We start from the raw sequence: 11,818 nt of genomic DNA, 5'->3' as shown, positions 1-11,818 counted from the left end.
CAAACTGAGAAATGGGGAGAGGGACTGACGCTTTGTAAAACAGCTACCCCTAAACATAAACACAACAATTTTTGGCCTAATTGTTACAAAATTTCAACTGCCCAGCCTCAGTTCTCTTCCATTCAAAAAAAAAAATCAACAGCCCAAAGAAGATCGACGACGCCCCAAAAAAAGCGAATGTGGCCGAAACTCAACTTGAACTCGATAGTCAAAGACCGCGAAGTTGGCGCAGCGATCTGGCAACGCCCGAGCCCGTGTCTCCGCTATCCCAACGAAGTCGCAAGCCCTGGATCGAGTACCTGCTATCCCTAGTGCGTAAACCGATAATTCATCGATACAATCGTTTTAGCAACCCTATTTTTTAGACACGCGTCTGAAAGCGGAAAAAAACGTGAACTCGTCGGAAAAGCAGCATTTTCCAAGCCCATAGCGCTTGTAATTGTAATTGTTGGCACAAGCAGGCCAGCCAAATCCGATACGGAAACGTCTCAGTTTCAAGCAGTACATAGGGAATTGTGTGCGAGGAACAAAAGAAACGAAAAAATTCAAGTACAGACCCCTGAAATTTCACACGAGAACGCAGTAGCTTGTGGAACGTAAGAAGTTTTGTCGGAAAAACTAAGGAAAAACGTATAGACACAAAGTGCAACACCAACACAACGATCGTATACATTTTTTTGTCGCAAATTGCAAGTGTGCACCCTAAAAAAAAAAACCGAAGCGTAACCATTGCAAAATTTTCCTAAACGGAAAGCAAGAAAAAAAAAGCAACTGATTGGAGGATAATATGAGTAATGCTATTAACCAAAATGGCACAGGTCTAGAGCAGCAAGTAAGTAGTGATTTTAACTGGGTGAAAATACCATCTTCTATATAAGAAAAGTACATATATGCATGCATACATATGTACATGCACACACGGTGGGTGAGTGAGTAATTGCGTGCGTGTGTGTGAGTGATGCTCATGCGGCAATTGGGGGGAAAAAGTTCGGCTAGAAATTTATTGATTTCATAACACACTAATGTCTCTATCGCTCTTTTACAACGGTGAATCGTGTCCGTGGCGATTGTGTGCGTGCATATGTGCGTCTGGGCTCGTCTTCGTCATTCCAATTTGTAATTTCTTTTGTACAATTTTTGCCCGCTTGCCTCCAATTTGACTTGTATATTATATACATATGAAAGTTTCCACTCGGCCTCCCGCGTCTGTGTGCGTGTGCGAGCAGTGCCGCTGTTCTAAGACTGACCGTGTGTGTGTGTGTGTCATACCTCGCGCTCTCTCGCTCCCGCACACATGTGGAAGCTGTTGTAAACAGGGTTGTCAGGGGTTGGCGATCTGCTGATTAATTTCAAGGGTGATTTAGCAAAAAAAAACAAAAAATCTAATCCACACCAACTTTACAAGTGGTTGCTTGTCCTTAAATTTTATTGTTAATCTTGATCTTGAATTTAAAACCATTCAACTAAAATATAAATGTGATGCAATTTTATTAAAATCAAAGAAATAGTGTTTGTGTTCTATATCAACCCTAAACTTAAGTATTCTTATATTTAGTTCATGCAATCGAAATGCTTGCCTCAGCCTTGTGGGTCATTAATACAATCAAATTAAATATCGGGGGCTCCCCCCAATTAGACAATGAATTACCATAGAAGTCAGACTGGGGGCAATGATCTAGGCATTTGTTGACTCGCCATAAAAATATAATTATATTATATATAGGTACATTCATCTTTATGAAGTTAAGTCTGTTACTCTGTTTTGTTTTTATCTTAATTTGCCATGTTGAAAACACCTATGGCGGTAAATGTACTATAAAACAAATTTGAATTACATATTTTACTGATTTTTAAAATATACAAATATATACAATATTGTAATTATAGAATTTAAATTATTTTTGTGGAATGTTCTTCCAACGCGTTCCACATTGTTTTCACTTGGGTTCCACAACCGGGCTTAATGTTCTACCACTACGGCCGCGATTTATTTACCCATGTGTGGGTGGCCCGCTCACGTGTTGTTTTTGTTGGGTTGCTAGGCGGTCGCTCTTTGTGTAATGGGCTGCCAGTGAGTGCGAGAGAGATGCTTACAAAGAGAGAGGCGAAAATGAAATTCAAAGCTTTAAACTAGTTGCGCCTCTCTATCTTTGTTGTATTCCAGAGATTTGCACGTATGTATATATCCACGTTGCCCTGGAAAGAGGCAGCGGTAAATAGCACATGTTGCTAAGGGGGATCCGAGAAGTTCTGGAGTAGATTTCCCCTGGGAAATGTTCCAACAGCTGAACTTGAACACTGGAACAGGTGCCGGCAAAATAAAAGCAAAACAACTTATTTTGTTTATTAGCCACAGAAATTGTGTGTTAATCAGTAAAATCAAACCTTAATTTAATTTTAGTTAACTTTTTATAGGCTTAAGCAGCGCATAGCTTACTTTCAAAGCTTAGTTTTGGTGTGTGGGTTTAATTCTTATCTCAAAGTGCACTTTGTTCTATTTAATGGATTTAGTGAAAACAATGAAAGAATAAACTTAAAGCTGGTGATTCATCAATACCTATAAAATAGATTGTGAAACAACAGAGAATTTATATATATCATGGATTATGGAAACCACCAGATTGAAATGTAGCCGAGTGACATGGTACATTACTTGACCTATTTTGGAGATCATTTGATTGATTTCTTTTAAATAAAATTAAAAACAGGAATATAAATAATCACTACTATTAGATTACAAAATATTTTTTAAGCAGATATGAAGGTCTTCAAAAATTTCTGTTGGCGCTCAATAAACTGGAGTAGGATCTTTAATGTTACCTTTATGGTGTTACTAGTCACTAACGATTTCCTCTTTGTATCTTACAGGTTGCTGGTCTGGACTTGAATGGCGGCTCTGCTGACTTCAGCGGCCCCATAACAAGCAAGACTTCCACTAACTCGATCACCGGTGGTGTGTATGTGCCCCCGCACCTTCGTGGAGGTGGTGGCAACAACAACGCAGCGGACGCAGAGAGCCAGGGCCAAGGACAGGGCCAGGGCTTCGAGTCGAGATCCGGGAATTCGCGCCAGGAGAGCAGGGATCCGCAGCAGTCGCGCGGCGGAGGTGAATTCCGCAGGGGCGGCGGTGGTGGAGGTCGCGGCTTCAATCGCCAGAGCGGCGACTACGGTAGTTTTGGAAGCGGCGGCGGCGGCGGCGGCGGTGGACGACGTGGAGGAGGTCGCTTCGAGGACAACTACAACGGTGAGTTCTAAAAGACCAATATATAAGGAAATCGGAAGTAAAATAGGTCATTAAATGATTGATTTCCGCAGATAAAAAGTAATTATTTTATATAACTATAGTTAAAATACCTGTGGTATGAAATCTTAGTAACAATGCAGAATATAAGAATAGTGTACATTTTAATCGCTTTCATTTAGTGCCCTTTAAGCTTACCTCGAATTTCTTAAGTTTTTGTAATCCAAATAAAATCTATATTTTATTTTATACCAAGAACATTCATATAAAACTTTAAATATATTGCAGGTGGTGAATTCGACTCGCGTCGCGGCGGTGACTGGAATCGCAGCGGCGGAGGCGGAGGAGGACGCAATTTTGGACGTGGTCCGTCGTACCGCGGCGGTGGCGGTGGAAGCGGTAACGCCCTCGACGAGCAACCCGCCGAGGATGGCCAGGCACAGCCGCAGCAGCAACAGCAGCAGCCGCGCAACGATCGCTGGCAGGAGCCGGAGCGTCCGGCCGGTTTCGATGGCGGAGAGGGAGGTCAGCCCGGCGGCGGCGGCAACAGAAGCTTCAGCAACCGCGGAGAGCGCGGAGGCGGCGGCGGCGGCGGTGGCTACAACAGCCGCTGGAAGGAGGGCGGCGGCGGCAACGTCGACTACACAAAACTGGGCGCCCGAGACGAGCGCCTGGAGGTGGAGCTGTTCGGCGTGGGCAATACGGGTATCAATTTTGACAAATACGAGGATATACCCGTGGAGGCGACGGGCCAGAATGTGCCCCCGAACATCACATCGTTCGATGATGTGCAGCTGACGGAGATTATCCGCAACAACGTGGCCCTAGCACGTTATGACAAACCGACACCGGTGCAGAAGCACGCCATTCCGATTATTATCAATGGCCGTGATCTGATGGCATGCGCCCAGACAGGATCCGGCAAGACGGCCGCCTTCCTGGTGCCGATTCTTAACCAGATGTACGAGCTCGGGCATGTGGCACCGCCGCAGAGCAACCGGCAGTATAGCCGACGTAAGCAGTATCCGCTGGGTCTGGTGCTGGCACCGACCCGCGAGCTGGCCACTCAGATCTTTGAGGAAGCCAAGAAGTTCGCCTACCGCTCCCGGATGCGTCCGGCCGTGCTGTATGGCGGCAACAACACCAGCGAGCAAATGCGCGAGTTGGACCGCGGATGCCACCTGATTGTGGCTACTCCAGGTCGCCTGGAGGATATGATTACGCGCGGAAAGGTGGGACTGGAAAATATTCGGTTCCTGGTCCTGGACGAGGCTGATCGTATGTTGGACATGGGTTTCGAGCCTCAGATCCGTCGCATCGTCGAGCAGCTGAACATGCCGCCAACCGGACAGCGCCAGACGCTCATGTTCTCGGCCACATTCCCCAAGCAGATTCAGGAGTTGGCCAGCGATTTCCTCAGCAACTACATCTTTTTGGCCGTGGGTCGTGTGGGCTCCACCTCCGAAAATATCACGCAGACGATCCTGTGGGTCTATGAGCCCGATAAGCGTTCGTATCTCCTCGATCTGCTCTCGTCCATTCGCGACGGCCCCGAGTACACCAAAGAGAGCCTCACGCTGATCTTTGTGGAGACGAAGAAGGGTGCAGACTCGCTGGAGGAGTTCCTGTATCAATGCAACCATCCCGTGACCAGCATCCACGGTGATCGCACACAAAAGGAGCGCGAGGAGGCTTTGCGCTGCTTCCGCTCGGGCGACTGCCCGATTCTGGTGGCCACCGCTGTGGCCGCTCGTGGCCTGGACATTCCGCACGTGAAGCACGTTATTAACTTTGACCTGCCCTCGGATGTGGAGGAGTATGTCCATCGTATCGGTCGTACCGGTCGCATGGGTAACCTCGGTGTGGCCACCTCCTTCTTCAACGAGAAGAACCGCAACATTTGCTCCGATCTTCTGGAGCTGTTGATCGAGACAAAGCAGGAGATCCCCAGTTTCATGGAGGATATGAGCTCGGACCGCGGCCACAGCGGCGCCAAGAGGGCAGGACGAGGAGGCGGTGGACGCTACGGCGGTGGCTTCGGATCAAGGGATTACCGTCAGAGTTCTGGCGGCGGAGGCGGTGGCGGACGCAGTGGACCCCCACCCCGCAGCAGTGGCTCCGGATCGGGAGGCGGCGGTGGCAACTATCGCAGCAACGGAAACTCGTACGGTAAGTTTGGTGAGTGTGGATTCATCCATCAGAAGTTATTTAATTGGAGCGAGAGATACTAAGCAATGGTTTTCCCCTTCAGGTGGCAACTCGGGCGGCGGTGGATACTATGGCGGCGGTGCCGGTGGTGGCTCCTATGGCGGCTCCTACGGCGGAAGTGCCGCACACTCGAGCAACGCACCCGACTGGTGGGGTCAATGAGCAAGGCCTCAGCTTCAGGCAAAGGTCCTGGGCCAGCAGCATCAGCAGTCGCATCGTAGCCACTTTCGCAACTAACCAAACGGAGATAAATACAAAGTCGATAATAACTATATATGTATGTGCACACACGTATACTATATAGGAACAGCAAATGTGAAAGAGAAACTGTCTGTGCGCAGCGCAACACAAAACACGAAAATACAGAAAAGATACACAGATGCACCCTCCACCCTCGTTTAGCAATTTTCTCCTCTCTCTCACAACCTCAAAAACCAGGAGCAAGCATAAATAAGAAATTGTGCAAGTCCATCGCGAAAGTATATTACATTCATGTATAGCCAGCCCAAAACCCCAGGCCCCCTTCCCATCCTCCATCCTTATATTTTATGAAATCGATGCGCGTAGTTGAAGGAATATGCAAACATACATATTACAAATATGCTAAACAACCACAAATATTAAGAATATTTAAGCAACTGATACAATTTTGAATTTTTGTCCATAAGTTACACTTCTCACACATCATTTTTCTTGGAATTCTTAAAATACAAATATATATAGACATAAATACTGTCGATATCGGATCAAGACGATGAATGCGCAAATCCTTGAACTTCAATTGATGATTTTAAACGAAGAAAACGTAAAAATAGTAATGATATATATATTAACAAATATATAAATCGAGATATAATGTACTATATGAAACAAGAAACCAACACAAACAAAAAGTAATTAAAAAACAAAGTTTGCTAAACTTAAAATTAATAATTTAGCAAATGAAAAAAGAGATCGCCTTGTTTGATTTGAATTAAAGCATGGGTTTTGGATAAGGCTATGGATAAAATCGGTGATTTTAAGGTAACAGCATTAAAAGGAAGCCCAGGTTTTCTTTGTTTTTATACCCTTGCAGAGGGTATATTGATTTCAGTCAGAAGTTTGCAACGCAGTGAAGGAGACGTTTCCGACCCCATAAAGTATATATATTCTTGATCAGCATGACTAGACGAGTCGATCTAGCCATGTCCGTCTGCCCGTCCGTTTCTACGCAAACTAGTCTCTCAGTTTTAAAGGTATCGGGCTGAAACTTTCCCAAAAGTCTTATATCTTTTGCAGGTAGTATATAAGTCGGAACCAGCCGGATCGGACAACTATATCTTATAGCTCCCATAGGAATAATCGGAAAAAAAAAAATTATATTTTTGGTGTTTTTTAACACATAACCTTCTAAGCATGGAAATTCCATTTTTAGTTTTGAATTCGAATTAAATTTTATCAAAATCGGACGACTGTATCATTTAGCTGCCATAGGAACGATAGGAAAATTGGTGGGAAAATAATATTAAAAAAATTATAGCTTCGGTGTTTTTGGACATATTATCTTATACTATTGGGAATATCATTCTTTGTATTTTAAGAATTTAATAATTATAGCTGCAAGGGTATACAAACTTCGGCTTGCCGAAGCTAACTTCCTTTCTTTTTTTTTATCATATTCTCTTCTACTCCGGTATATATCAATTTTTTCTAAGTTTCAGGATTACGACTATTCGACTCTATGAATCGATTCGATTATTCGATTCTATGATTGTTTTTATATGACCTAATATGTTTGTTTTAAAAATCAATTATGAAATGGGTGTTCAGTAATACTCGTGATTAGCATAATAAATGACCTTTACAGCGACATAAAACACGTATCTATAGCATTTATTGGGTTTTTTCAGTCGTTCTACTACAGTTTTCTATCTCGAGCTTCTTAATATATATATATATATAATAAAGTTCCCAAGACCAAAAAGGGATTAATACATACAAAAGTCCCCTAAAATCTTGTTTTTGGAACAAGTTTTAAATTGAGCATTGGATTTCAACAAATGAGTTGTCATTCGACGCTTATTCTCAACTATTCTATAAATCTTGGGCATGTATCCCCACCAGCCCTAAAAGCTCAAATTTTCTATATTTTCACTTCATCACTTTTTCTCCCAAACCAAATGAAATTATTAAAGACTTGGTAAGCATTCTAACTAGTTTTTGTATCACTCGTCATGATGGGACCATCACAAGAGATTTTCAATTCTGCGGCAATTTATGTATAGTAGTCGCCTTCGCTCACTCTCCAGGTGCTATCGATCTGCAGCTACTGAACAAATTATAAACGGAGAATCGTAGACCCGGTTAGTGACCCTTTACAAGCTTCTTAAACGAGAGCTTTGTCACCGGTGTTGTGCACATTTAAGCAATCAGCCTAATTGAAACTGAAAATCTAGGGGAGAAAACGTAAATGGAAGTGCAGTAAACAGCGTTGAAAATGTGACGATCGTGTGGCTGCGTACCCGCTCCCTAATTAGATTAGATTAGGCAAACTTGATTAGTTTGCCGATGTTTTCTGGACGATAAGGGAGCTTGTCGATCGTTGTTCGTCAGATAAAATTGCTTGCAGAGCAAAGCTCTTAGCATTTTAAACATCGTGGGCTCTTGACAAGGGCACACCTCATTCTATATTATTTCGGAGAACGGTCGGGAATTTTCGGTGCATTTCGTTGGATTTGCGCATCTCAGCTGTGTCAATTTTAAGGCCCCCAACTGGTAGACACAGCGAATATGCAGAAGCCACAACACGGTTCGTGCTGGATCTTTCTCCTCCTGGGATCTCTGATCGCCACTTTCATGCTTGCCTTCAGCTACTGGATTTTTGTGCCGTGCGAGGAGCCATTTTGGTCAATTGTATCCAGGAATCCCAGCGGTTCTGGGATCAAGTTCTCCCTGCCGCCATCTGCAGTACCTGCAGAGCTGAAGCTCAGGCAAAGACCCCCGTTCGTTTACCAGATAATACATTGATAGGAGTACAATATAGTGTTTATATGCTATGTAATCTAACGCTAGTTTAACAATAAATTACATTTACAAAGAAGATGGTTCGAGAAGCTAGCATGCATCACAAGTTGGTGGATTAGAATCAGACGTCCGACTTTTGATTGAGGGCCGCATAGCCCACGGGAATCTCCTTCATTTCGGTCTGCAGGCAGAGGAACTCGCCGCCTATGCACATTATCGTGCCTGTGATGACGTTGAGCAGCCACCAGGATGCGTTTGCGGGAAAGGAGCGGTTGTACCACCAGCAGATGAGCAAATGCAGGACGTGGAAGGTGCAACTACGGAAAAATAGGGATAGTTGTTAAATGTGGCAGATATGCATTGTATGAAAACGTGAGCTGTAAAATCAAGCGATTATCCTTCAAGTTTGGAATTGTATCTTATAAATTCATTAACATCGTACGGCTAGGAAATAAATCTTTAAGCTTTCATTAAAGCAATCTGATTAATAAAGCTAACGATTTTTACTTATAAGTAAAATGGTGTTCAGATTTTAGTTATGCGTCATTCCTGTTGATGGTGAAGGTCAATAATTGACGTCCTTAATCAGCGATTGAAATATTGCAAATGATCAAAATGGAGTTATGCTAGTAAAGCAAATCGTCAATTATTCCTCATCCACTCCTAAAGTGTTCTGTTGTACGTATCATACGAATTCCTTGGAATTCTTTCGAGATGCCCACCTGAAGTCCAGACAGAGCTTGGCTCGTCTCACGATGCACCACAGTGCCAGGGAGGCCAGGAAAGCATTTAACATGAAGGCGCAGATCACCAGCCTGCCTCCCAAATCGTAGATGTGTATCTCCTGGAAGTGCAAATGCATTAAGAGTCAGTAGGGTGTTAGGAATATTGTTAATAGGGTCTGGGACCCAAATGGCATACATGGTACTCGAACAAGTGATCCAGACTGTAGTTATCCCCGGACAACTTGTTGGCCACGAAGACGAGCAGGCCGAGGGTGAAGTACACGCAGAACTGCATCGATACGATCTGTGCCGACAGCAGCGTGGGATCCCACTGGGTGTTGCGGAAGGTTCCGCCCTTCATGGTTGCCCCGGGTTTCCAAATCTGCGGTTAAAAGCGAAAGTTTTCCCAAATTTCAGCTGGCCATAACAAACTGACTCAATCTTTAGTGATGACACTGCGATGGCCAGCGATGGTTATCGATAAATTTGCGGCATGGGCTGCGAGTGAAAGGGGTTAGTTTAATGCACCGAAAGAAAATGTCTTGCTCATAAAAATTTTAACACGTAATCAAGTAAAGCCTCACATGAATTTTCCCTCAAAATGATACGACTTTCTCCCAAATTGAATTTATTTTAGAAGTCTATTACAATCCATACATACATACTTTTTTACATTTTTTCTAACACTCCGCGAAACCTGTTCGTTCTCTGCTTAATCGGCCGCAATCGATAATCGGCGATAGTCACCATGGATCAAGATCACTTGAAGAATGCGAGAAACGCAACGCGGAGAATTGTAAGTAAAGTAAGGCTTAAATAGCTGCGGATTTTGAATGTACTCCTCCCACAGGGTCGTCTGCGGTCGCTGGGAATCGTTACGGCCGGAGCTGCCGCCTTGGTTGCGGGCCTTACGGCGTACAAGAAGCAAGACCAGGTGTTCCGCACTTTTGTAATGCCAGCATTGCGCCTGCTTCCGGCGGAAACCAGTCACCAGCTGGCCGTGCTGGCCTGCAAGTACCGCCTGTGTCCGGTGTCCCAGTACCAGGATGACCAGAATCTGCACACCCCGTTCTTTGGCCGGATGCTGAGCAATCCGATTGGCATTGCCGCGGGATTCGATAAGAACGCGGAGGCGGTGGACGGCCTGCAGGATCTGGGATTCGGCTTCATTGAGGTCGGCACTGTCACTCCAGCCGCCCAGGAGGGCAATCCCAAGCCGCGGGTTTTCCGGCTGGCCGACGACAGGGCCATTATCAATCGGTATGGCTTCAACAGCGAGGGTCACCAGGCTGTGCTACAAAGGCTGCGCCTGCTCCGGAGCAAGGAGAACTTCAACGGCGTCGTGGGCGTCAATCTCGGCCGGAACAAGAGCACCATGAGCCCGATAGCGGATTACGTACAGGGAGTGCGGGTCTTCGGACCCGTAGCGGATTACCTGGTCATTAATGTGAGCAGTCCAAATACCCAGGGCCTGCGGGATATGCAGAGCAAGGAGAAGCTGCGGGAGCTTTTGGAGCAGGTCAACGAGACCAGATCCACCCTGGACAAGAACAAGAATGTGCCCATCTTCCTAAAACTCTCGCCCGATCTGTCCGAGGACGACATGAAGGACATCGTTTGGGTGATCAAGCGCAAGAAGAGCCGCGTGGATGGTCTGATTGTGTCCAACACCACGGTGTCGCGGGATCAGATCGGATCCAGCAAGTTGGCCGAGGAAGCAGGCGGATTAAGTGGCCCACCACTCAAGGCCCGATCCACGGAGATGATTGCCCAGATGTACCAGTTCACCGATGGCAAGATACCCATCATTGGTGTCGGCGGCGTTGCCTCCGGCTATGATGCCTACGAGAAGATCGAGGCTGGGGCCTCCTACGTCCAGGTCTACACGGCTTTGGTGTACGAGGGACCCGCTCTCGTGGACGACATCAAGGCGGAGCTGTCGGCGTTAGTCACCCAACTGGGTCATACCAATGTGGCGGAAGTGGTCGGCACCAACTCCAAGTTTTACCTGCCCAAGAAATGAAACGAAGATGTCGAGTCCTAAAGCAAGTGCTGTATTCATTTAAGTACACAACTAAGTTCCACCTCTCCTGCCCCTTGTTCAGTATAACCAGTAAATCAATACAATTGTCGTCTATTATGCTTGGGGACTTTCATTGGCGCGCTGCACGTTGAGCACTCTGCCCTCCAGGAAGTGGGTGTTCTGGTTGCTGGCGCTGTTGAATGCATCCCGCTGGCTGAACACCACGAATCCGTAGTGCTTGGAAAGGCCCTGTTGCCGGTCGAAGACCACTTCCGCGTTGGCCACGTGCCCGTATTTCGAGAAGTAGGTCCGCAGCTCCTTACTGCCGATCGTCCACGGAAGGTTGCCCACGAACAATTTGTAGCTGCTTCGCGCGAATCCGCTGGACATGGTTATGGAGATTTGTATTTTTGCTTAGAGCGGTTACGGAATGGTGCAGGGTTGCACAGGTGGCGCCGGTTTATATTTTAAGCGCTTCTGACGTCACCAATTAACTATAGAATTTTTGCGTATGTACAAATAATTGTTTTACTACAAAGTAATATTTGAAACGAAATACTTGATTTATTCAATTATTTTCAAATAAGAAATATTTTAATTTAACTTATTTTTGTATTT

The 11,818-nt window shown here is 45.4% G+C and overlaps 5 protein-coding genes across 6 annotated transcripts; 3 read left to right on the top strand and 2 right to left on the bottom strand.

Moving 5' to 3' along the window:
* Positions 1-48: 48 nt before the first annotated feature.
* LOC119560013 (ATP-dependent RNA helicase bel) lies at positions 49-6,342 on the top strand. 2 transcript variants are annotated; one of them, XM_037873296.1, is made up of 5 exons: positions 49-311; positions 366-832; positions 2,869-3,244; positions 3,530-5,419; positions 5,493-6,342. In XM_037873296.1, exons 2-5 carry the CDS (start codon positions 788-790, stop codon positions 5,609-5,611), a joined length of 2,430 nt encoding a protein of 809 aa, XP_037729224.1. In that variant the 5' UTR covers positions 49-311; positions 366-787; the 3' UTR covers positions 5,612-6,342. The 2 variants fall into 2 exon arrangements, with proteins under 2 accessions (XP_037729224.1, XP_037729225.1); XM_037873297.1 differs by having other exon boundaries at positions 51-311; positions 3,530-5,410.
* Positions 6,343-7,989: 1,647 nt separating this feature from the next.
* Positions 7,990-8,949, top strand: LOC119560536. Its single transcript, XM_037874023.1, has one exon. It carries the CDS (start codon positions 8,219-8,221, stop codon positions 8,453-8,455), a length of 237 nt encoding a protein of 78 aa, XP_037729951.1. The 5' UTR covers positions 7,990-8,218; the 3' UTR covers positions 8,456-8,949.
* On the bottom strand, positions 8,452-9,633 carry LOC119560533 (protein SYS1 homolog). Its single transcript, XM_037874021.1, has 3 exons — positions 9,374-9,633; positions 9,175-9,296; positions 8,452-8,769 (listed from the first exon to the last, which is right to left on the bottom strand). Exons 1-3 carry the CDS (start codon positions 9,536-9,538, stop codon positions 8,574-8,576), a joined length of 483 nt encoding a protein of 160 aa, XP_037729949.1. The 5' UTR covers positions 9,539-9,633; the 3' UTR covers positions 8,452-8,573.
* A 152-nt stretch (positions 9,634-9,785) lies between these two features.
* On the top strand, positions 9,786-11,317 carry LOC119560532 (dihydroorotate dehydrogenase (quinone), mitochondrial). Its single transcript, XM_037874020.1, has 2 exons — positions 9,786-9,973; positions 10,028-11,317. Exons 1-2 carry the CDS (start codon positions 9,926-9,928, stop codon positions 11,198-11,200), a joined length of 1,221 nt encoding a protein of 406 aa, XP_037729948.1. The 5' UTR covers positions 9,786-9,925; the 3' UTR covers positions 11,201-11,317.
* Positions 11,211-11,647, bottom strand: LOC119560535 (28 kDa ribonucleoprotein, chloroplastic). Its single transcript, XM_037874022.1, has one exon. It carries the CDS (start codon positions 11,588-11,590, stop codon positions 11,315-11,317), a length of 276 nt encoding a protein of 91 aa, XP_037729950.1. The 5' UTR covers positions 11,591-11,647; the 3' UTR covers positions 11,211-11,314.
* Positions 11,648-11,818: the final 171 nt, after the last annotated feature.

Source organism: Drosophila subpulchrella, unplaced genomic scaffold (genome assembly GCF_014743375.2).
Source record: "Drosophila subpulchrella strain 33 F10 #4 breed RU33 unplaced genomic scaffold, RU_Dsub_v1.1 Primary Assembly Seq354, whole genome shotgun sequence".
NCBI lineage: Eukaryota > Metazoa > Arthropoda > Insecta > Diptera > Drosophilidae > Drosophila > Drosophila subpulchrella.
Note: the sequence above shows the minus strand (reverse complement) of the source record. Positions and strands in the feature narration are given on the sequence as shown.

What these genes read in the sequence shown, in the direction of transcription:
- LOC119560013 (XM_037873296.1), top strand. Translation starts at nt 788, where the DNA reads ATGAGTAATGCTATTAACCAAAATGGCACAGGTCTAGAGCAGCAA. An exon ending in GCACAGGTCTAGAGCAGCAA is followed by an intron (nt 833 to 2,868) that starts GTAAGTAGTGAT and finishes TGTATCTTACAG; the next exon opens with GTTGCTGGTCTGGACTTGAA. An exon ending in CTTCGAGGACAACTACAACG is followed by an intron (nt 3,245 to 3,529) that starts GTGAGTTCTAAA and finishes AATATATTGCAG; the next exon opens with GTGGTGAATTCGACTCGCGT.
- LOC119560536 (XM_037874023.1), top strand. Translation starts at nt 8,219, where the DNA reads ATGCAGAAGCCACAACACGGTTCGTGCTGGATCTTTCTCCTCCTGGGA.
- LOC119560533 (XM_037874021.1), bottom strand. Translation starts at nt 9,538, where the DNA reads ATGAAGGGCGGAACCTTCCGCAACACCCAGTGGGATCCCACGCTGCTG. An exon ending in ATCACTTGTTCGAGTACCAT is followed by an intron (nt 9,297 to 9,373) that starts GTATGCCATTTG and finishes TTGCACTTCCAG; the next exon opens with GAGATACACATCTACGATTT. An exon ending in AAGCTCTGTCTGGACTTCAG is followed by an intron (nt 8,770 to 9,174) that starts GTGGGCATCTCG and finishes ATTTTTCCGTAG; the next exon opens with TTGCACCTTCCACGTCCTGC.
- LOC119560532 (XM_037874020.1), top strand. Translation starts at nt 9,926, where the DNA reads ATGGATCAAGATCACTTGAAGAATGCGAGAAACGCAACGCGGAGAATT. An exon ending in GAAACGCAACGCGGAGAATT is followed by an intron (nt 9,974 to 10,027) that starts GTAAGTAAAGTA and finishes CTCCTCCCACAG; the next exon opens with GGTCGTCTGCGGTCGCTGGG.
- LOC119560535 (XM_037874022.1), bottom strand. Translation starts at nt 11,590, where the DNA reads ATGTCCAGCGGATTCGCGCGAAGCAGCTACAAATTGTTCGTGGGCAAC.